The 23911-nt window shown below is 44.6% G+C and overlaps 1 protein-coding gene across 2 annotated transcripts in view; it reads left to right on the top strand.

Moving 5' to 3' along the window:
• Tti1 (TELO2 interacting protein 1) overlaps positions 1-23911 on the top strand; it is a gene marked incomplete at its 3' end in the record, with an annotated part of 37613 nt that overhangs the window by 4388 nt on the left and 9314 nt on the right. For both annotated transcript variants that reach the window (XM_008850871.2, XM_029554920.1), the window contains 1 exon segment: positions 16533-18857. In XM_008850871.2, the coding sequence (XP_008849093.1) occupies positions 16559-18857 (2299 nt within the window).

The following is a 23911-nucleotide window of genomic DNA, read 5'->3' as shown; positions in this document are numbered from 1 at the left end:
TAGGAGATGGCCTGTCTTACTATGTATTTTTTCTGTGAGAAAAGAACGTACGTTCTGCTGTGGTGGTGATGGTGGAGTGTTGTATCAGTAGCACAGACCCTGTGGGTTGATGGTGGTGTTGAGTTCCTCAGTGTCCTTGCTGGTCTTCTGCCCAGTTGTTTGTCCTTTGTTGACAGAAGAGTGAGAATGTCCCCACCTGTGCTTATGGGTTTGCCTTTTCATTTGTTTCACACATTTGGTGATGTGTTTTATGCATATCATTTTAAAGTGCTATGTCTTCTTAGTAGATTTATTATTAAATTATTACATAATGTTACTCTCAGTCTCTGGCAACTTTCATCTGAAGTCTGTATCTATTGCTTTAATTAACATTTGCATAATGCCTTTTCCATCCTTTTACCTTCAACCTTCCTAACTGTTATGTGAAGTTAGTTTCATGTATATAGTCTGTATAGTTAGATCATGTTTTTAAACCCACTTTGACAATCTCTGTCTTTTAATTTGTGTATTTATACCATTTACATTTAATGTAATTATTGATATGGCAGTGCTTAAGTTTACCTTCTTGTTTGTTTTCTCTTTGTTCTGTTTTTCTGTTATCTTTTTCAGACCCCTCATGTGTTACTTGACTACTTTTTAGAATTTCCTTTCATTTAGTTATAATGTTTTGGATATCCGTTTGTAGGTAGCATTTTTTTTTTAATATTTTTTTATTTATTTTTATTTTATGTGTATGAGTGTATTGCCTGCATGTATGTGAGTCTACCTGTGTCGTGCAGTGCCACAGAGGTCAGAAGAGGACATCAAATTCCCCGGTACTGGAGTTAAGGACAGTTTGTAGCCGCCATGTGGGTGCTGGGAATCGAACCTGGCTCCTCTGCAAGAGCAGTTAGTGCTCTTAACCACTGAGCCATCTCTCCAGCCCCTTGTAGGTAGCCTTTTTTGCCTTGTTGCAGCCTGCCATTTCTAGGTAGGAGAAAGGCCAAGCAGGAAGCAGCAGAACTTCAGAGGATGCTGAAGGTTTGGCATGTATCTAGCTGCTTTTGCTTATTTCTTTTGGGGGGGTTGACAGGGTGTCCTTGTAGCCCTGGCTGGCCTGGAACTCACTACATGGACCAGGCTGGCTTCAATCTCACAGAAATCCACCTGCTTCTGCTTCCAGTGTGCTATGATGAAAGGCATTAAAGGCATGTGCCACCACACCCAGTTTGCTTATCTTAAGCAGTGAGCTAGGGGATCCCAGGCAAAGCTGCAGCTCTAAATGAGTGTCACCTGTATTGGTCATTTGAACCCAAGACAGCATCCAAACACCCTGAACATGACTGACAAATGGAATGCGGAATTGCTTGTGTCATGCAGCTCCTGTTCTTTAGAAGGGGAGCCTATAGACTACGTATTACAGGACTCCTACTCCTTGCCGACCTTGTGAACTTTTAAAGCCATAGATTCCTAAGCATACCAACCCCCTCAAAATAAATTACGATTCAGTAAATCTGGTGTAGAGCCCAGGAAGCTGAACTTGAATTGTTGCCCCTTGATTCTGATGAACAGCCAGGCAGGGAGGCAGGGAAACCCTAATGTAATGCAAAGAGTATTCATCCTTTGGAGTCAGGCTTGGCAAATCCCATGTCTGCCATCTGCTGGCTGTGTGGGCCTCACTTCACCTCTCGAGGCTTGGACTCCTCAGCTTGTGGATAGGAATTTATAAACGTAAAACACCTAGCATGGGGGCTGAGGAAAAGGCTCAGTCAGTAATGATACCAGCTGCACAAGCATAAGGACCTGAGTTCAGATCCCCAGCACCTATGTAAAAAGCCAGGGGCCTTGGTTTGTAACCCTAGCTCTGGAGATGGGTGGGAGGTGAAGACAGGTAGATCTCTAAAGCTCACTGACCAACCAGTCTGGCAGAATCAGTGAGCTTCAGGTTCAGTGAGAGACTATGTCTCAGAAATAAAAGTGGAGTGCAGTTGAGGAAAGATAGCCTATGTCAACCTCTGGCCTCCATACACATGTGCAGATACATGCATTCACTCCCTTAGAGCCCTACTTAAATCAAGAGGACTTAAGATTTCCCAAAAGGAAAGCTCAAAATTTTGGAATGAAGTATTTCAATTCGCACCCTGGATCCTGTCGGCAGACATTTCTGACCCAGAAGTCTGGACCAACATTGCCTATCTGGCTCGTAAAAAGGAAATCCAGGAAAGGCACCATTTGCCCCTTTCCTTTCTCCCCATGATAGCAGCCATTCAACAATGCTTAGGAAACCCACCTAAGGCTGAGGAGAACTTACTACCACCAGGGGATAATAAAGGGGAGGGTTCAAACAATGAAAAAGACCCTAAAGATTTCCTAACAGCAGATTTGACAGCCCTAAAAAATAATGAAAAAGACCCTAAAGATTTCCCAACAGCAGATTCGACCGCCCTAAAAAATAAAGAAAAAAATCCTAAATTGCCCGACTAGCTCAGTCAATAGAGCATGAGACTCTTAATCTCAGGGTCGTGGGTTTGTGCCCCACGTTGGGCGCCAGCTGTGGGGTCGCTCCCTTTCCTCATGGGTCAGTGGCTGGCCACCGTTCCACCAGCACAAAGGGAGCAGAAGCAATTGAGCGGGGTCAGGACGGCCAGTGAGCACTGACAAAAGAAAGCCCTTCCAGGAAGGCAGGTTCAGTGATGCAAACAGCTCCAGACTCAGTGAAACAGCCCCAGACTCAGTGAAACAGCTCCGTTTATTTAGTTGGATGTTAGGGAAAATATACTGTGAAGACAGTAGCCAAAGCCTCAGCTGATAGGTGCTCATAGTATGCTTTATTTACATGTGGCAGTAGGCTCCTATCATCCGACTACCGGATAATGCCTAATTATCATATAGAAAAAACCTGGGGATAGTTTTTACTCCAGGTAACTATGCCAAAGGTCATGTTCCAAATAAGGTCAGGCATCCGTGCTTGGTGACACTTTCCAGGTAAGTCAGGAAGAGAGCAGGAGGCCCCCTGCTGAAAAGGGGAGTCCTTCCATATGGCACCGAGCCCCTTAGAGCTATCTGGACATGGAGGACTACAACCCTAGCAGCAGGGTTCCCCAACAATACACACGTGCACATCCACATCAATAAGTAGTAGGCATAAGTGCAGACACATACACGCACACACAAATACCTAGCATAGTACATGGCATGGGATGGAGTTTTTTAATATTTTATTTTATTTTTTATTGCCTGCATGTATGTAAGTGCACCCATATCATGCAATGCCTGTGGAGGTCAGATGAGGGCATCAGATCCCCTGAAACTGGAGTTACAGACAGTTGTTAGCTGCCATGTGGGTGCTGGGATTTGAACCACAGTCCTCAGCAGAGCAGTTAGTACTCTAAACTGCTGAGCCATCTCTCTGGCTCCAGGATGGATTTTTTTTTTTAAGATATATTTATTTTTATTTTATGTGTATGACTGTTTGCCTGAATGTATTTGTGTACCATGTGTATGTCTGGTGGTACAGTGGCCAGAAGAGGGTGTTAGATCCCCTGGAACTGGAGTTACAGACAGTTGCTAGTTGCTGTGTAGGTCCTGGAAATGAAACCCAGGTCTTCTGCAAAAGCAGCAAGTTCTCATAACTGCTGACCCATCTCTCCTGTCCCCATAGGGTAGATTTCTTTTCAATAAAAAGTACCATTTTCTTCTTGCTACTCAGGAACTTGTATTAGCACTTCTTATGTGTGAACTCCTGTCTCTGAGATCCAAACCTAGTCTTCCTTTGCATCATTCCTCTAATTATTAGAGGTCGAAGTTTTGCAGACTATCTTATCCATCAAGTTTAATTTTTTGAAGGATGCTAAAACTTACAGCCAGGTACTGGGAGAATCAGGACTGGAACCCACATCAGAAAATATGTGTTCAAGGCTTAAAAAGTCTAAAAGTGGGCTAAGATTCAGCCACAATCTAAAACCGATTGCCCCAGAAACAAATAAAGCAAGATCCTCCCATGATGGATTAAGTCAATGGCCTAAAGAGGTAACTCCCCCTAAGAGAAGAATATGTTGGTTTTTACCCAGAATCCAGTTCACGGGTAGCTTTTAACAAAGCTCTACCAGTGGGGCTGGGGAGATGACTGAGTAGTTAAGACCACTGGCTGCTCTTGCAGAAGACTCAGGTTCCATTCCCAGCTAACAACCGTCTGTAACTCCATTTCCAATGGATCTGACACCTTCTGACCTCTGCAGGCATTGCACATGTGGTACACTTACTTACTTGCAGACAAAGTACTCACACACATAAAATAAAAGTAAATAATTAAAAAAAAAACTTTACCAATGAGAGACCCAGACCTTGGATTATGGCCTTTAACACAACAGCATTTATAAAATACCCACTTCATGTTAGAAGCAAGAAACAAGACAGAAATCACTGCTTCCTAGAAGGCTGTATTTGCATGAGAGGAGAGAGATCCTGAATTCAAAAATAAAACAAAAAAGAGTAAGAGTGGGTTGCAGTTTCAGATAGAGGCAATGGGAAAAGACCTCACTCAGAAGTCACATGGTACAGAGTCCTGAAAGACCAGAGAGCAAGCTGTGAGTATGTATGGACAGTAAGCGTGAGGCCTGTCGTGATCTCATCAGAGAGGCACCCCAGGCAAGTCCTGGTACATAGACCACAGTGCCCTCTTATTAGGTGTCCTGTCTCTGCTCCCATCTGGCCTGTGCTTATGACAGGATTTTAGATGTGGTCCTCCCTTCTCAACACAAATCTCTCCCTCCATGAGCACTTCTCTGTTGGTATTCAATTTCCAAGCTCCTTTTGCACCTCTTTTCATTTCTTCTCTTATGGTATGGTAAGTGCCTTGTGATCCACCCTCTTATCCTTCAAGTGTCTGTGAAGGATAAGGCCACATCCTGTGCAAAGTGCACCTTCTCTTCATCCGCTGTCTGCTGCTGGCCCAGAGGGATGGAGGGACTCAGCTCTCCATTTGTCTCCTGCCACCTTTCCTGTGGTGCTTCCCAAGACTACACAGGACACACTAAGGAGGAAGGCTTTAGCCTGACAGACAGGCTGTCTACTCCTGCTTGTGTTTATTCGTTTACTGTCTGAACTTGTAATCGTTTGCTCCTTCCGTGTGCCTCGTCCATGCCTGGTCTGACCCAGTGTTACCTTCTGGGCCAGATGCCCCTGTTGTGTTATGTAAACAGCAAACTTTTTAGTAGCCCCATGTTAATAACCAGGGCTATACTTTCTAGGAGTAGAGTCAAGGATTCCAAGGCTCTAAATCTCTAAACAATTCCTTCTGTAATTGACATATTGTCACACAAGCACAATTTCATGGCTATCCCATAAAGCTATATGATTGCCTTTTATAGTCATATCAAAGTAGCAGTGTGTTATACTGTCTTACAGAAATCTGCTTCATATATTTCTGAACTCTAGCCCATTCTGTAGAAGAGCTCTGGCTGTGACAGATCTTCATCTGTATCGTATTCCCCTGGGAGATGACACCACTATTCGTTCTACTGTGGGTGGGCATTTGGGTAGCTTCTGTTTAAGGGTTACTGTGGATGGTATATTTCAGAACACAACTTCTGAGAAACTTCCACATTCATATCTGTGGGGTATCCATCTAAGAGTGGAATAGTTAGATCATAGAGCACACACGTTCATCTTTAGAACAATAGCCACTTGCCAAAGTGTTCCTAATTGTGCCAGTTTACACTCCTACCAGCATTAGGTGTTCTAGTTGCTTCCTATCCCAGCCAGTGCCTAATGTTTTCCTCCCCCTCCTTTTTTTCTGGTGAACGTATAGATGTGTAATTGTGGCTGTTCTTTAAGACAGGGCCTTGCTGCTGAGTGTGGAGGTGCCCACACAAACTGGCACACACTAGTGATTCTAGCACCCAGTAGGTGGAGGCAGGGGGATCTCTGTGAGTTCCAGGCCAGCCAGAACTGTATAATAAGACCCTATTTTTTTTAAAAAAAAAAAGACTGTTTCTGTTGGGGGGCGGGGTTCCTTGCTAGCAGCCCAGGCTGGCCTCGAACTCACACTCCTTCCTCAGCCTCCTGAGTACGGGACTGCAGGTATGTGCTACCCTGCCTGGCTTGCAGTGCTGGTGTAGTTGTAGGCTCCGGACTGCTGGCTCTGAACATCCTTTTCCCTATTTCTTAGTGTTTGGAGGCCCTGTATTGAGATGTGTGCTCCACTCCTGTTTCTTGTTTCTGTTGTCTTTTTCCTTTTTTCCCCTTTTTTTCTTTTTCTTTCTTTCTTTTTTTTTTTTTTTTCTGTTTTTGGTCTTTTTAAGACAGGGTCTCCCTGTAGCCCCAGCTGGCCTGAATTTGCTATGTAGACCAAGTTGGCCTTGAACTCACAGAGATCCACCTGCCTCTGACTCCCAAATGCTGGAACTAAAGGCGTGCGCCATCACACCTGACTTTTTTAATATTTTACTTTATGTGTATACATGTATTGCCTGCATGTATGTAAGTACACCTGTGTCGTGCAATGCCTAAGGAGGTCAGAAGAGAGCATTGGATCCCCTGTGACTGGAGTTACAGACAATTGTTAACCTCCATGTGGGTGCTGGGAACCGAACCTGGGTTCTCTGCAAGAGCAGTCAGTGCTCTTAACTGCTAGGCCATCTCTCTAGCTCCTGTTGTCTTTTTCTTAATGATTCTGTTTTTTATTTTTGTGTGTGTCCTGGATGAATTTTCTTTTTGTTTTTGGTCTCTTTGAGACAGGGTCTCCCTGTACCCCAGCTGACCTGGAACTTGCTATGTAGACCAGGCTGATCTTGAACTCACAGAAATCCGCCTGCCTTAGCCTCCACAGAGTGCTGGGATTAAAGGCGTGCACCACCATGCCCAGCCTGGATGAAGATTTTTGTTGTGTGTGTGTGTGTGTGTGTGTGTGTGTGATGTATGTATGTATGTATGTATGTATATATATATATGTAATACCAAGCAAGAGACATGTATGAACGCCACATAGTGATGGAATTAGGAGTCTTTTATCAGCTAGCTAGCAAAAGAAGCTGGTAGTCAGAGAGGGAGCTGAGGCCCCAAAAGAATTCTCAATGCCAGGGAAGGCAGAATGGGTTTATAAAGCTTAAAACCACAATTACATCATGCCAGGGGCAAAGCCAATAACCATAGTTACATTAGGTTGCCATAGTCACACCAGACCAGGGGTAAGTCAGTTAACAAAGAAGTTTTCAGTTAACAAAAAGTTTTGGTTAGAAGAAACAAGTTTCTCAGAATTGCCAAGACAGTGGGCTCCATGCAGATGCAGGTACAGCTGGATGGGAAGATGTGCTGCCTGAACATGCTACCAGGCTAGTTGGAAGTTCCTTGGTATTGTAGAAACAATGTACCCCCTGAAAATACAGGTGTGGCCTTCATGACTGGCTGGTTCTGCCTGACTCACTGCAGTTAGAGCTAGGCAGAAACACAAGGTGAAGCAAAAGTTAGAATAAAATGGAATCAGCTTTGCCATTTCAATATGAATCAAAATCTTCCCCAACACTTTATGGCTTGCTTTCCCACTCTAGTCATTTTTAAAGACAGAATCTCACTACATAGCCCTGGTTGACCTGGGACTCGCTGTGTATGCCAGGCTGGCCTTGATCTCAGAGATTCGCCTGCCTCTGCCTCCCAAGTGCTGGAATTAAAGGCGTGCGCCACCACATCCAGCTTTTAATGGTATATTTTGATGAAAAGTTCTTACTTGTACTGTTCAGCTCTTCAGGGTTTTTTACTTTTTTAAATGTTTTTATATTCTGATGTTTGGAGAGTTTTGTTTTAAGACATAGTCTTATTCTGTAGCCCAGGCTACCCTTAAACTCAGTAGCCAACACTGGCATCAAACTTGGGGCAATCCTCCTGCTTCAGCCTCCTAAGTACTGGGATTATAGGTGGGAGCCACCATGCTGGGCTTTTAGATCTTTTTAAAGAAATCTTTGGTAGAAAAGTATGGTGACTCATGATTGTAATCCCAGCACTCTGCAAGCTGAGCCAGGAGGATCTCCAGATCAAGGCCAGTCCGGACTACATAGACCCTGGAGAGGTAGGGAGGGAGAAAAGAGAGGAAAATTTTTTTACATACTTAAAGGTGTCACAAAACTGTTATCCTTTGTTTCTTTGGAAAGCTTTCATTGTTTTACATTTACATCTGCTGTGAGTGGAAGGAGGGAGGGAGCAGAGCCCCATCTACATTTCTGCTTCCCATGGCCTTAGTCACCTACAGTCGTCCATGGTCCAGTAATGTTGTCCTAGTTTCATTTCTGTTGTTCTGATAAAACGTCCTGACAAAAAGCAGCTTAGGGGGAAGCTGATATTAACTCACAATTCCAGGTTACAGTCCCTCAGCGTGGGGGAAGTCCCAGTGACGGGAACATGAAGCAGCTGTCTACATCACACCCATAGTCAAGAGCAGAGAAATGATTGCATGCCTGCTTGATGCTCAGCTAGCTTTCTCCACTCTTCTGTAGTCCAGGATGTGGGGGGTGGGGAAGTGGTAGCTACTTTCTTCCCACGTCAATTGAGGCAGTCAAGGCCATCCCCCTCAGACATGCCCACAGGCCAGCCTGGTCTAGACAGTCCCACCTTGAGACTCTCTTCCCAGGTGATTCTAAGTTGTGTCAAGTTGACAATTAAAACAAACCAACACAAATATCCTCTTGACTCTTTCAACAGAAAAAGAGAGAGAGAATATTCACACCACTTATTATAGACTACATTCTCATATTTTTACTATTTGCTGTCGTTATCTCATATTTCTCCTTCTTTACTAATTAAGCTTTATCCAAATATACAGGTGTAGTGAACAACATAGTTTGTTATATAATCTTGGTCTCGGGAACCTATTGGGAGTCTTGGCATACGTCCTCCTTGATGAAGAGACTGCTGCACACTTCTTCATATGGATAACCAGATGTAGCAATCTTCCATTGAAAGACCATTGCTCAGTGTGTACAGCTACATTTGTACTGTGTTCTGCCTGGGATACTATTTCTTCACTTTACTCTTCTCCAAAAGTATATATGCTTTCTTATGCATGCATTTAACAGTAATTGAAATCAGGTACTTTTATCTTGAAATCAGGTGGATAATTTCTCCAATTTTGTCTTCAAGACTGTTTTTGATATTCTAGGACACTTGGATTCCCATAACCATTTTATTATTTTATTTTTTGTGTTTTTGAAACAGGGTCTCCCTGTAGCCCCAGCTGGCCTGGAACTGGCTATGTAGACCAGGCTGGCCTCTATCTCACAGAGATCTGCCTGCCTCTGCCTCCTGAGTGCTGGGATTAAAGGTGTGGGCAACCACACCCAGCTCCAGTAACCTTTTAGACAGGTTCCTATCTTGTTTGTTGGTGTTTGCTTGCTTTGAGACAAGGTCTCTTGATACAATCCAGGCTGGCCTCAAACTCAAACTTCTGCTGCCTCAGCCTCCCTGGTATTAGATTACAGGCTTGCAGCACCATCCCTGACATGACTGTCTATGAAAGTCAGCTGGAGTTTTGATGGGGATTATTGTTCTCAACCAAAGGTGATTTTGGCCTCCACATTTGGCAATACTGGATATGTTTTTAGTAGTCATACAATCGGTGAGAGTGTAACCACATCTAATAGATAGAAGAAGAACAAGGTCTAAAGGCCAAGGAAACTACTGGACACCCTTTAGTGCTCAGGGCAGCCCTCCATCAACAAATTACTACCCAGCCTAAAGTGCTGCCAGCACTGCTGTTGAGAAGCGCTGCATTCCTGGACTCTAGCTGGGCCTACTGTTTGATTTCGGTGTGGCTGGTTGCTTTTGTTTTGTTTCTCATTTTAACCTTCTTTTGAATTAATCAGAAATACATACTACTTCATTTCTGCTGCCCTAGAAACTTGTTAGGAAGATACTCTTTTGTGATCAGTTTAGAACACAGCCTGCAGATTCCGACGTGCCTCTGACATCTTGATACATCATAGTCCAGTACAAATGATTTACCACTCCTGACACTTGTAGACTCCTGGAACACTTAGCTCCACCCCTACCTTGTATGCTTTTAGTCTTGCATTTTAGTTTTACCTCTACATAAACTGCAGAAGGCATGCTGGTTACTGTCTTGTGCCTTAACTTTCTTCTACCCTGTCTGCTCCTTTGTCTTCATTCTTCCTACGTTTCCATGCTTCTAGGTCCATTTTCGCACCTTACTGTTTCCGTTAGTTCAACCCTGACAGCAGTGAACTCCCTCAGCTTTTTTGTCTAGCACCCAGGGTGTTGTACTTGCCAGGCCAGCCTTCTGTTGCTGAGCTCACCCCAAGCCTCATCTTTCCTTTTAAAAGAGTTATTGTATGGCATAACATTCAAGATCGGTATTTTCTTCCAGCCCTTCAAAAATAGTGTTCTAGTTACTTCTGGATTTTGTTGTGGTTGTTAGAAGGCATCTGTCAATCTTACTATTCTACTGCATTTAAGATTTTTTCCCTTCGGCTAGGCATGGTGATACATACATATGATCTCAGTGCTCAGGAAGCTGAAGCAGGAAGATCACAAGTTTAAGGGCAGACTGAGCTCCATAGGGAGGCTTTGTCTCCTACCCCACCCCCACCCCCACCCCCAAAGGAGCATTTGCTCTTTCTTCATTTTTTCAGCAGAATGACTTTTATGCTTGAATTTGTGGGTTGATTTCTTGGGGGGAAGTGTATCTTTTTTGAGACACGGTCTCCCTGTAGCCCCAGCTGGCCTGGAACTCACTACATAGACCAGGCTGGCCTTGAACTCAGAGATCTGCCTGCCTCTGCCTCTGTACTGGGTTCAAAGGCGTGCGCCAGTCACCATGCCTGGCCCATGGGTTGATTTCTTTCTTTTGTTTTGGACATTTTAGTCTTGCTTTGCTTTGAGCTCTATCTTCCAGGACTCTTACTCACATGCAAGACGATTTGGTATATCCCATGTGTCTTTTATTACCTGTGCTTACCATTCTTTTTTCTTTTTTGACTTGAGTTTGGACATTTTTTATTGATCTGTCTTCTGCATCATTAATCTTGTCTTCTACTAAATCCGATTTACTGCTAACCTTACAGTGTGTTCTTAATGATAGGTATTATATTTCTCTGCTCTACAGTAGCCATTTGATTGTTGGGTGGGAGCAGTATTTACTTGAAAAAGAAAAGATTTCAATTTTTTTTTTAGTATTTTATTTTATTATTTTTATTTTATGTGTATAATTGTATTGCCTGTATGTATGTGAGTGCACCCATGTCATGCAGTGCCACGGAGGTCAGAAGAGAGATTCAGATTCCCCTGAACTGGAGTTAAGGATGGTTTGTAGCCACCATGTGGGTGCTGGGAATCGAACACGGGTCCTCTACAAGAGCAGTCAGTGCTCTTAATCGCTCAGCCATCTCTCCAGCCCCAAGATTTTGAGAAAATTTTTTAATTTAATGTTTTATTTATGTTTGTGAGCAGTCTCCTATATGGCCCAGGCTAGATTCGAACTTGTCATTCTCTGGCCTCATCATCCCAAGTGCTAGGATTGCAGTCATGTAATGATATACCAGCATACATTTATTTTTTTCTGTTATTTATTTTTATTTGTGTATAAGTGTTTTGCCTGCATGTATGTAATATACCCCATGCATACAGTACCCACTGAAGCCAGAAGAGAGTGTAACATCCCCTGGAACTGAAGTTACACACATTGTGAGCCACCATGTGGGTACTGGGAAGCAAACCTGAGCCTTTACAAGAGCAGACCATGCGCTTAACCACTGCACCATCTCTCCAACCCCTATAAGTTTATTTTAAATAAAAGTTTACAATGAATAATATTTGTATCTAGAGGACATTTTATAAAAAGATGCAGTTCAAGATACAGGGCCTGGTGAGATGACTCAGCAGTTAAGAGGGCTTTCTACTATTCCAGAGGACCTGAATTCAGTTCCCAGCACCCACATAGGCAGGTCACAACCACCTGTGACTCCAGCTTTAGGGAATTTGATGCCTCTCGCCTCTATAGGCACCTGCATTCACATGCATAAGCTTACACACTGACATACACATATACACATAATTAAAAATAAATCTTAATTTTTTTTTACTGTATACCATCACCAAAGAGTTTTTAATTAAATGTGTTTAAAATAAAAGTCTACCTAAAATGAAGAAAATTATAATCCTGGAATTAAATAACTAAGTATAATTAAATTAGTTCAGTTTAAATTAAACAGAGACTTGAATTCATAGAACTTTTCTAACTTTAGCTTTAATATCTCCAAATCTCATATTAAAAAGAAGGCAACAATAAGTAATATCTTGGGTAAACAGAGAAGTTATTTCAAAAGAAAACTAGGACCAGCAAGATGGCTTAGTGGGTAAAGGCTCTTGCCATGCAAACCTGGTAACCAGAGTTCAGTCCCCAGAATCCACATAAAGACTGAGAGGACAGAACCAACTCAACCAGGTTGTCTTCTGACCTATACACACACCATGCATGCACACACATGCACAGAAATAATTTTTTTAATTAAGGAAAACTGGTTTTTTCTTAACTATACTGATACTGTTTTTTTAAAGATCTTAACTGCTAACTCCAATTTTTGGGTTGCTGTGGGTCTGCTTTTATTGTCTAATTTTCCTTGTATTATCAGTTATATGGTCTTATTTCTTCACGTTATTGTAAAAGACTATAAAGAATACTGGTAGCTCCATATAATGTCATCTTCCACTAGAGAGGACTGCACCTTTCCATGTTAGGCTAATCACAGACAGGAGCCGAAACTTCAGCCTAAAGAGAGACAGTGCTGAGTCGCTCAAGGCTGCAGTCTAGTAAGGCTCGACCCCACTGGGTCCACCCTCAATGTGGTCCACCCTTGATGTTTTCCACCCTCGACGTTGAGTGTGGTCTACCAGGGTTCGTGCAGTCGGGAGCTTAACAGGCCATTTATCCCTATGAAAGTCCATTCTGCTCTGGAAGGCTTTCCACTTCTTTATTCTTGAACTTATCATTTCATACAGTTTCACAACTTTACTGTATGTCTCGAGGAGAAACTAGCCAAGTTAAAGTCCTTCAAACCTCCAGTTTTGTCACTCTAGCTTTGAAGAACACCGGAATATCTCCTGACTATGTCTCAGCAGCAGCCTTTCAGAAATGTTGTATTTTGAGGTTCATCAAGGCTAGTTTAGTCTTTCCAGCCCCACGTGAGCATTGTGCGCTCTCATTCTCCAGTGACCACTCTGCCCTGCTCCCTAGATGTACCCTGTGGGGTGAGGGGGGCTGTTGGTTGCTGACCCACTCTGAGCCTCCTTCCTTGTCTTCTGCTTCCTCAAGTGTCGGGTGCTTTAAAAATTATTTTTGTGGGGCTGGAGAGATGGCTCAGTGGTTAAGAGCACTGGCTGCTCTTGCAGAGGATGCAGGTCCAGTCCCAGCACCCACATGGCAGCTTACAACCATCTGTAACTCCAGTTCCAGGGGATCTGATGCCTTCTTCTGACCTTCAAGGGCATTGTATGACACGGGTTCACTTACATACATGCAGGCAAGACACTCAAACATAAAATAAAAATAAATTTTTAAAAAAAATTATTTTTGTGGTGGATGCAATGACTCTCTAATCTTAGTACTCAGGAGACTGAGGCAAGAGATTTGCCAAGAGTTTGAGGCCAGCCTGGACTTCATTGTGAGTTCCAGCCATCCTGAACTATAATGTAAGATCCTGCTGTCCTGCGTCCCTCTACCCTCCACACAGCTTGTAAATTCTTTGACTGTTTCATTCTCAGCAGGAGTGTTGCCCTGCCCTACGCTGCTGTACATACTTTTGCAGGATATGTGTAGATACTGTCCAGAGTCTGCCAAGTATCAGAGGCCTTTTTTTCTTCTAGGTGTAGGAGTGTCCGCCCTCCGTGAGCCCTGGTCTAAAGTAGTAAAAGATACACTTACCTGCACAAACACAGCCTACTCAAGACTGTAATAGAGGTGTGTGCTAGAGGCGGAAGAGAAAGGCAACAAGAGTGAAATTGCAGCGTTTAGAAAACTGCAAGTTTTATAATTTTATATGATTGCAAGTCAGTTCAAGGGGTGAGTGAGGCTGGAGCAGTGGGCAGATGCCTGGCGAGGGCTCTCGTGTGGAAGGAAGCCTTGGTGAAAGCTTCGGTGGCTGTGGAGAGCATGGAGAAAACCTTAAGCATGGAGAAGAGGGTGAGATTTTGAATGATGACTGGTGTCAGTGTAAAGTGTAGATTCAGGAAGCTTTGGCATTCAGGACAAGAGGTTTGGGAGGAAACTGTTGTCAGCCCAACATGAAGTGTGTGATCTCATCATAGTGGCTTAGGACGGTTAGAAAGACGAAGTGAGGAAATGGAGGGGATGGTGGAATCAAGAGGAAGGAGGGAAAACAGAGGCTGATAGCTTGAGTGAGGCTACAAATCACGGAGAAAAGCTTCAACACAGAACATTCTTCATGCTCCCGTCTCCTTAGGCCTGCTGCATTTTCTCATTCAATCTGAGGACATAGCTTGGGACCACCACCCTGATGGACTCCCTCCTTCCCCCTGTTATCTTCATGAAGCTACTAAGAAGGTGAATAAGAGAGATACAGCGCCCCAAGCCATTACCCTCAGCTCACCTTTTTTTGAGTTTGGTGTTTCATGACTAGACATCCACCTAAGCACTTTATTTGGCACACGCCTTTAATCCTAGCACTCAGGAGACAGAGGCATGGATCTCTGTGAGCCTGAGGCCAGCCTGGTCTACACAGTGAGTTCCATGCCAGCTGGGTTACAGGGAGACCCTGTCAGAGAGAGAGGGGGAGAGGGAGAGAGAGGGAGAGGGAGAGGGAGGGAGAGAGGGAGAGGGAGAGAGAGGGAGAGGGAGGAAGGAGGAAAAGGAAAGCAAAGCAAAAGGAGATGCAGAGCCCCAGACCACTGCCCTGAGCTCAGCTCTTCTTGAGTTTGGTCTATTTTATGCTCTGGACATCTACCTGAGCATTTTATTTGAAGAAAGTTTCCCATGCTGAAGGAAAAAAGTGCCATTGTTCTCCTTCTACATTCATCTTCCTGTCTTAGGTCTCTTTTTGTTTGTTTGTTTGTTTCCTTTCTTACTCATTAATTCAGGGACCAGTACCTCAGGTAGGAGATGCCACAGCAACTTCTGGATCTCCAGTGTGTGAGCCAGTACCAAGGGGTATCAGTTCTTGGCTACACTTGTGGCACCCACACTTGGCTTTTTCCTAGTCTGGATTAAGAATGATTTGAACTTCTTCCTTTCCCTAGCTTCATGGGGCCACAAAGACCAGGAGGGTTTGCACCAAGAAGCCTTGCAGAGTCCAGCGGTGCCCTTCCTCTCAGGGTCTGTAGAACTCAGTGGGCCAGACTCTCCAGGGTGTCTTCCCTCTCTGGATTCACAGGCACAAGCCAGCACGGCTCCTAGAATGACAAGGTCTTGGCCCACACACACCAGGCTCTTCTGGCCCACCAGTCCCATGGCACTAGATTCAGGAGTCCTCACTCATGCAGGTAGTGATGACCAGCAGGGGCCTTGTCATCTTTTCAGAAGCCCCCAGAAAGCAGAAGAAAAAAGAGCGAGCCCACCAGACTGATCACTAAGCCTCCCTCCAATGCCAGCATTTTACAGTTGTGCACATTTATAGTCTCTAGCTTCGGCTCAATTCTTAGTACCCTTGGGCCACAGTTTTATGTCTTCCCAGCATGCTCTTGTTTTCCCAGAGGGAATATTTGAGACTTTTACTTCTTTCCACAAGCTCTGTGCTTATTCCCCTTCTTGTTCACTGTCACTCCATGACTTTGAATTTCTCCTCACAGACAAAAGAAAGGCTCTTGGATGTTAAGTTGCTCGACTTCTTTTACCTCCAAGCCTGTCTACTTTGCTTCCCTACTTGCTATCCATCTGGATGGAAAGGCAGGATTCTTCTGGCATCTCTTCTCCCATGTCAGTGACAGTACACACTCCTGGCTTTCCTCTCTGGGCACACCCTTCTTCCTTTAATGTTGCTGTCAGTCTCGCCCTGCTCTGATCCTTCCCTCACATTACCAGCTACACAAAGGTGATCATATCCCCACACACCCTGAAACCACCCCCAATGACAAGAGCAGCCAAAAAGGAAGTCAGAATTGAAGTGCAGAGAGGAATCGATTGCAGAGGGCATGAGAGAACCTTCTGGATTGCTACAGACATTGTCTTTCTTGCTTTGGATAGCGCTTACCCAGGTCTGTACATACATGAACACTCACTGACCTGATCACCAGGACAGTGTGTTTTATTCTTTATATATGTCTACTTGGACAAGGAAAAACTTTCAGCAGGCCAGGTTAGACCCCAACTCCCCAGACTACGCCGCAGATTTCTATGAGTTCTTTCCCAGATCATGGGTCAGGCATGTCCCTAAATTGGGGGCACTTGAAGAATGGGAGCCAGTTCTTTTCGGTTTCTTTACTCCCTAGGCATTGGCTGGCACACAGGTGCCCGTGAATTAATGAATGTACTTCACTTTGAATTTGCTTTGAGCTTGACCTCTTTACTGAGAGAAGCTTCCCTCCTCTCCTGCCTACAGGATGTTTCCTTAGTGAAGAATGAGTAATGGCCGTGTTTGATACTCCTGAGGAAGCCTTCGGCATCTTGCGTCCAGTCTGTGTTCAGCTCACAAAGACCCAGACGGTGGAGAATGTGGAACACCTGCGGACACAGTTGCAGGCTGTGAGTGACGCTGCCCTGCAGGACCTGCAGCAGTATGTCCTCTTCCCCTTGCGATTTGCCCTGAAGACCCCGGGTCCCAAGAGGGAGCGCCTGCTCCAGAGCGTGGTGGAGTGCCTCACCTTTGTCCTCTCTTCAACATGCGTAAGAGAGCAAGAGCTTCTCCAGGAGCTCTTCGCAGAGCTTTCTGCCTGTCTGTATTCACCCAGCTCCCACAGACCCGCAGCTGTGTCAGAGGAGTTGAAATTGGCTGTGATCCAGGGACTTAGCACCTTAATGCACTCGGCCTACGGGGACATCATTCTAGCTTTTTATGAGCCCTCTATTCTGCCTCGTTTAGGATTTGCTGTGTCTTTACTGTTGGGCTTGGCAGAGCAGGAGAAGTCAAGACAAATTAAAATTGCTGCCTTGCAGTGCCTACAGGTTCTCCTCCTTCAGTGCGATTGTCAGGACCATCCAAGGCCCTTGGGGGAGCCGGAACAGCAGCAGTTGGGGGACTTACTGGCTTCTTTCTTACCTGGAATCTCAACTGCACTGACCCGGGTCATCACAGGAGACTTTAAACAAGGTCACAGCATTGTCGTGTCTTCCCTAAAGGCCTTTTACAAGACAGTGGGTTTCATTATGGCTGATGAACAGCTCAGAAGGATCCCTAAAACTCAGGCAAAGCCTACAGTTGAACACAGAATAGCAGACCTGATGGTTCATAGGGAAGCTGACTGGGTAAAAAGTACTGGCAACAAGTTGGCAATCCTTATTAAAAAGATAATTGGTTGTGTTTCAGTTCACCCACACTGGAAGGTGAGGCTGGAACTGGTAGAATTTGTGGAGACCCTTCTTTCCAAGTGCAGTCAGTCCCTGGTTGAATCTGCAGGGCCCCTCCTAAAAGCTTTAGTGGGTCTAGTGAATGATGAGAGCCCTGAAGTCCAGGCCCAGTGCAATAAAGTGCTAAGAGGCTTTGCAGATCAGAAAGTAGTGGTGGGCAGCAGAGCATTTGCTGACATCCTGTCAGAAAGCCTGCATTCCCTTGCCACATCTCTTCCTCGCCTAATGAACTCACAAGATGATCAGGGCAAATTCTCTACCCTTTCCTTGTTACTTGGGTATCTGAAACTTTTGGGCCCCAAAATAAACTTGATTCTCAATTCTGCGGCCCATCTCCAGCGCCTCTCCAGAGCACTAGTTCAAGTTTTAGAATTAGATGTGGCTGATGTCAAAATTGTCGAAGAGCGGAGCTGGAACTCTGACAACCTGACTGCTTCCCTGACGGCCTCACCTGCACAGCCATGGAACCGAGTCCAGAGGAGATACTTCCGCTTCTTCACTGATGAGAGGGTTTTCCCGCTCCTGCGGCAGATTTGTCAGCTACTTGGTTACTATGGGAACCTTTATTTGCTTGTGGATCACTTTATGGAACTGTACCATGAATCTGTGGTTTACCGGAAACAAGCCGCCATGATCCTGAATGAACTGGTTATAGGGGCTGCAGGGCTGGATGTGGAAGATATTCACAATGGATGTCCAAAGATAAGCCCAGAGGACCTGAGAGGGACTGTGACATCTATACTTGAAGAATACACAAGCCAAGAAAACTGGTACTTGATTACCTGCATTGAAGCTGAGGAGGGCGAGGAGGAAATGATGAAGCAGCCAGGCCCTCAGGCCATCACATCTGGTGTACACACCTGCCAAGTTGTGTCTTTTCCAGCCTTGTCAAAGCCAAGTCCCACTATTTGCTCCATGAATAGTAACATCTGGCAAATATGCATCCAGTTGGAAGGGATTGGCCAGTTTGCATATGCATTAGGAAAAGACTTTCATTTGCTCTTGATGTCAGCTCTTTATCCAGTACTGGAGAAGGCTGGAGACCAATCCTTGCTCATTAGTCAGGTGGCTACCAGCACCATGGTAGACATTTGCCATGCTTGTGGCTATGACTCCCTGCAACACCTGATCAATCAAAATTCAGACTATTTGGTGAATGGCATCTCTTTAAATCTGCGTCACCTCACTCTACACCCTCATACCCCAAAAGTTTTGGAAGTCATGCTGAGGAACTCAGATGCTAGCTTGCTTCCTTTGGTGGCAGATGTGGTTCAAGATGTCTTGGCCACCCTGGACCAGTTTTATGATAAGAGAGCTGCTTCCTTCGTCAGTGTTCTGCATGCCCTGCTGGCAGCATTGGGTACAATGAAACCTTTTTTCATGCCAGTTTGGGGAATCCTAGTTTGCACAGTTTGTAGGTGTTCTATGGGGGACATTGGAAAGGTTGTCCCTCCAATCCCACAAGGGATGGTAGGGCTCCATTGTTTATACTTTGAATAATTTCTGCTGTTTATTGAACTCCTGCTCTGTGCCAGGGGTATGAACTATAGAGATTAAGTATAAAGAGTGTTTTTATTTTATAAATAAGAAAAACCAAGACTCATAAGAGCCTGCTTAACCAGGGTCACCTAATTAATAAGGGATAAAATTGGATTTATAAGTTTTATCCTTTCCAACATACCAAACTGCTGCTGCTGCTGCTGCTTAGAGTTGGCAGTGTCTGGGCTACTGGAGAACAGAAGTAGCAGGAGCCATTCAGCCCACGGGTAGCCAAAGTGAAAGAAAGATAAAACTTTCTTTGCATTTTTTTCTTTGAGTGGAGGGTGGCTCTGGGAACTGAGCTCAGCCTGCCCATGCTAAGTAGGCATTCTACCCTTGAGCTACATCCTCAACCCGTTAATCGAATTTTCGGTGATGATGGTAATGCTCCATGTCTTTGGATCCAGCACAGTAGCCAGCAGCCATCTATGACTAGTACTACCAGGGAGTTAAATTTTTGGTTTGGGGCTTTTTTTTATTGTTCTTTCCAGATAGGGTGTTACTCTGTAGTGCAGGCTGCCTTGGAACCTGCTTTGTCGCCAGGCCCAAAACTTGCAGCAGTCTTCCTGCCTCAGCCTCCTGAATGCTGGGATGACAGATAGGGACCACCATGCCCAGCTAGGGCTGGAATTCTCATAGCCACATGTTTAGCTGCCCTACTGGATGGAACTTTTAACTTTAATTGTGTGAGTTGGCTTAAGTTTATGTTCTCCTTTCTGATCCTGTTGGGTGCCTGCTGGACATGTTAACCACCATGAGCATGGCAAGATTCTGTACATGAGAAAAAGAGTCAGGCTTGGTGGTAGCACACCTGTAATCCCAGCGCTAATGAAGCTAAAGCAGACAGATCATATATTCAAAGCCAGCCTGGGCTACATAGTAAGACCTTGCTTTAAAAAAAAAAAAAAAAAAAAAAAATTCTGGGGACTGGAGAGATGGCTCAGTGGTTGAGAGCACTGGCTGCTCTTGCAGAGGACCTGGGTTTGGTTCCCAGCACTCACATAGTGGCAAACAGCCATCTATAACACCAGTTCCAGGGAGTCCGACGCCCTCGTCTGACCTCCATGGTCATTGTATGACAAGGGCGTACCTATCTACATGCAGGCAAGATACTCATATACATAAAATAAAATAAAATAAAATTTTAAATCCTTCAACTAAGAAGTAAGGGATTTCCTCAGGAAAGGTGACTGGGCCAGGCACTGTGCTGTACCCTGGGTGACATTATTTCCACCTTCATTCAGGCATGAACGTTCACGTACAATGAACATTTTCTTCACTCAATGAAGAATGCCTGCTTTATGTCAAATGCTGTGTTAAGTAATGAGGATACAGCAGTGAATAAGATAAACCCCTGGAGCTTTCCTACTAGTGCAAAAGAGATGATAAACAAGTAAACAAATCATTTTAAACAAGCTCTGATAAGCACCTGGTAGGAAATTAACACCTTGATGCTAGGGAGTAACAGGGATAGGCTTAGTCTAGAGGACCTCTCTGGAGAAGTAATCCTAAAGTTGAGCCCTGAAGGCTGAGAAGGGCCCACCTATCATTATAGGGCTGCCAAGCTGTTTTTATGCTTGCTAAGAACACTCAGGCAAAGGGAAAAGCAGATGTGAATGCCCCAAGGAAAGACAGGGCTTAGGGTGTTTGAGAGTGGAGAAGAGGTCACCGGAGAGTGCAGTACAACATGAAATTGGACAGAGGACAAGTCCTATAGGGGCGGGTAGGCCAAGGAAGAAGTTTGGTCTTGGCTTTGCAGTCACTCATAAGCCTATGGTGTGAGTCAGCTAGGACAAAATACCTGAGAAAAAGCCAGCCTCAAGGAGAAAAGGTTTATTTTGGCTCCTGGTCTTTTAGGAGTTTGGGAGGTTTTGGTCCAAGGTAAGCTGATCAGTTGCTTTTTGGGACTGTGGCAAGACAGAAACATAATGGCAGAGGCATGGTAGAGAAAAATTGTTCATGTCTTGGCAGCCAGGAAGCAGAGGCAGAGGGAGAAAAGGGACCTGTGAAGATACACCCTCCCCAGGCACAGCTGGAAGGGTTACTTCCTCCTCCTAGACCCCAGCTCCTGTAATTGCCACCATCTCCCAATAGCACCAACCAGCATAGGGACATGAGCTTTGGGGGACATTTTGAATCTAAATCATAACACCTGTCTTGTGGTTAACAGTCAAGGCTTGGATGCTGTGAACCAGACCAGACCCTCCCCCCACAGGCCCCGCTGCCCTGACAGACCTGCTAAGAGAGCTAGCAGCTTAGGCATTGCAGACCCAGACCAAGACCAGAGTCTATAGGCCAGTGCCCGACCTGTGCCACACTGTGGGCAATACTACATTTCAACCTGAGGTGGAAATAAACATTTCACACAAAAAAAATATGTCCTCTCAGGAGATACTTCAATTTGGGTTTTGAAAATTGAATTGTCTTAGATTTCTGATGTCTTTGGTCATCTCTGAAGAAGGAAAGTCAAAGCCATTTCAAGTGGAGGAGTGAGGCAGAAAGGAAGGTAGGGATGGTTGGGACTTGCTGGAGTATCCTGCGGGAGGGCATAAAGCAAAATTAGAGATAGAATTTCCACAAGTTTTGAAGCAATGCAAAATGTACTTGGATTTTTTTTTCTTAAAATTTTTTTATTTATTGCCAGATGTGATGGTGCACACCTGTAACCCTAGCACTTAGGAGACAGGGACCGGTGGATCTCTGTATTATCGAGACCAGCCTGGTCTACATAGCAAGTTCCAGGCCAGCTGGGGCTACAAGGAGACCTTGTCTCAAAAACAAAAATTTTTTTTAATTTATTTGTTTTGCCTACATGTATGTTAAGTGTACTCATGTTGTGCGGTGCCCTCAGAGGCCAGAGAAGGGCATCAGATCCCCTTTGAACATGGAGTCCACTGCCATGTGGACTGGGAACATTCTGAACTCGGGTCCTCTGCAAGAGTAGCCAGAGTTCTTAACTGCTGAACCATCTCTCCAGCCCTGACACTTGCATTTTGAATAGTAAGTAGTAGAGTTGGTAGTCACTCCAGATCAAAGTGGCACTTGATTCTGGCATTTCTGTGTGTCATCAAATTGTCAAACTGATGACCTCTCTTAAGATGAGAATGGAACTTCTTTCAGAGAACTTCTGAAAGGTCTTGAAAGAACTTGGTACTTGTTTTGGGGAGTTGAGTTACCAGTGCATGCACATTCCATTTGCATTGAGTAAAGCTGTAGGTGCTGGTGAGGGTGGGCATTCAGGCAGATCACTTCTGAGCAGCTACTGATTGGCCCATCACTCATAGCAAGGTAAAAAATAGGATCACCTCGAAAATCAGCAAGTCTTCCTGTCACTTACTGCAGTACTGGGAGAGTAAGTTATATGCACACAGAGGCCCTCTGTTTCTTATGATCTCATCACATCCCACTATGTGGTGGCACTCTAATCAAGACCTTTCTTGGTTGTTGTTTCCATTGTTTCTTTTGCCACCACACAAAAAAAAAAATCTTGCACTGGCCATCGTTTGAGCATGCCTTCAATAGATCAGTAGGATAAATTCCTGAAAGAAATGCTGGTTCAAAGAGTATTACATTTAAATTTTTGATTGAGAGTATCAAATTGCTCTCCTAAGAGGTTGTGCAAATTTAAACTCCATCAGCAATGTGAGAGTGCCAATTTTGTCACGCCCTCACCCACACTATTACCAAGCTTTTGATCTTTGCTAATCCAATAGGGGGAAAATAGCACTTTATTATAGTTTTAATTTGCATTAAAAGTGCGGTTGAGCTTCTTTTCATATGTTTAGAACCTCTGCTGTAAGCACAGCAGTGAAAACACTGGGGCTGGGATTTAACTGTTTGAGAACCAATACCTTAGAGTGCTCCCAGTGCCTGATTTACCCCCTAGGAATGGGGCACTGAAGGAATGGCCTACCTACCCTATGTATAAGGACCCTCCAGATACTGAGCAGAGAGTTGTCCTCTCAAGCAGGTGCTCCCTCTGCTCCCAGTTGCTTGGCTGCTGGCATCTCCCATCCCCTGTCACTTTGGCTCTGGGCAGCCACTCCTTGATGAAAGGGAGATTAGCAGGTGCTAAAGGTGGTCAGTCTTTTCCCTGATGTCTGCAAACAAGGGCACTGGACCAGAGTAGCAACTGTAGGCTATAGAAGGGGTGGGGATTACTGATTTATTCTTTAAGTATTAAGAACCTTTTTTCAATTAAAAAAACTTTGAGGTAACCCCAGATTACAAGAAAGGTTGAAATTAGAGCTACTGTAGTTGAATAAGGAATTTTGACCCTATGAGGGACACCACAGACGTGCATCATCCTGACTTGCTGCCTCCTGGTCCCCTCCCTGTTGTGATTGCAGCAGAAGCCTAAGGCCCCTCAGGGCACCATTTGAAAACCACTGGAGTGGTTTAAGGTTTATTCTGTGGTGACAAATCTGAGCGAGGCATTGGAGCATCACGAGCAAGTGGCCAACCTTGTGGAGCATTTTCTTTCAGAATCTAGTGTGGGACTGTCCATTCTCATGGGTGTGCAGAGCCTGGCTTCTGCTACTGAGGAGTGTACCTGTCCTCAGATTGTGTCATTTGGACTTGTTCTCAGTCTTGTGTTTTTTTCATTCAGCCTATGTTTTGAGTACCTACCCTATGCTGTAGGCATATTAGAATCTAGAGTTTCCAGGGGAGATTCAGATACCAAAGAGTACACAAAAAATAAATATAAAGCCGGGTATGGTGGTGCACGCCTTTAATCCCAGCACTCGGGAGGCAGAGGTAGGCAGATCTCTGAGTTCAAGGCCAGCCTGGTCTACATAGTGAGTTCCAGGCCAGCTGGGGCTACAGGGAGACCCTGTCTCAAAAAGACAAATAAATAAATAAATAAATAAATAA

The sequence above is a fragment of the Nannospalax galili genome, unplaced genomic scaffold, assembly GCF_000622305.1.
Source record: "Nannospalax galili isolate Female #2095 unplaced genomic scaffold, S.galili_v1.0 scaffold3946, whole genome shotgun sequence".
Taxonomy (NCBI): domain Eukaryota; kingdom Metazoa; phylum Chordata; class Mammalia; order Rodentia; family Spalacidae; genus Nannospalax; species Nannospalax galili.
This window is presented reverse-complemented; position numbering and strand designations above follow the sequence as displayed.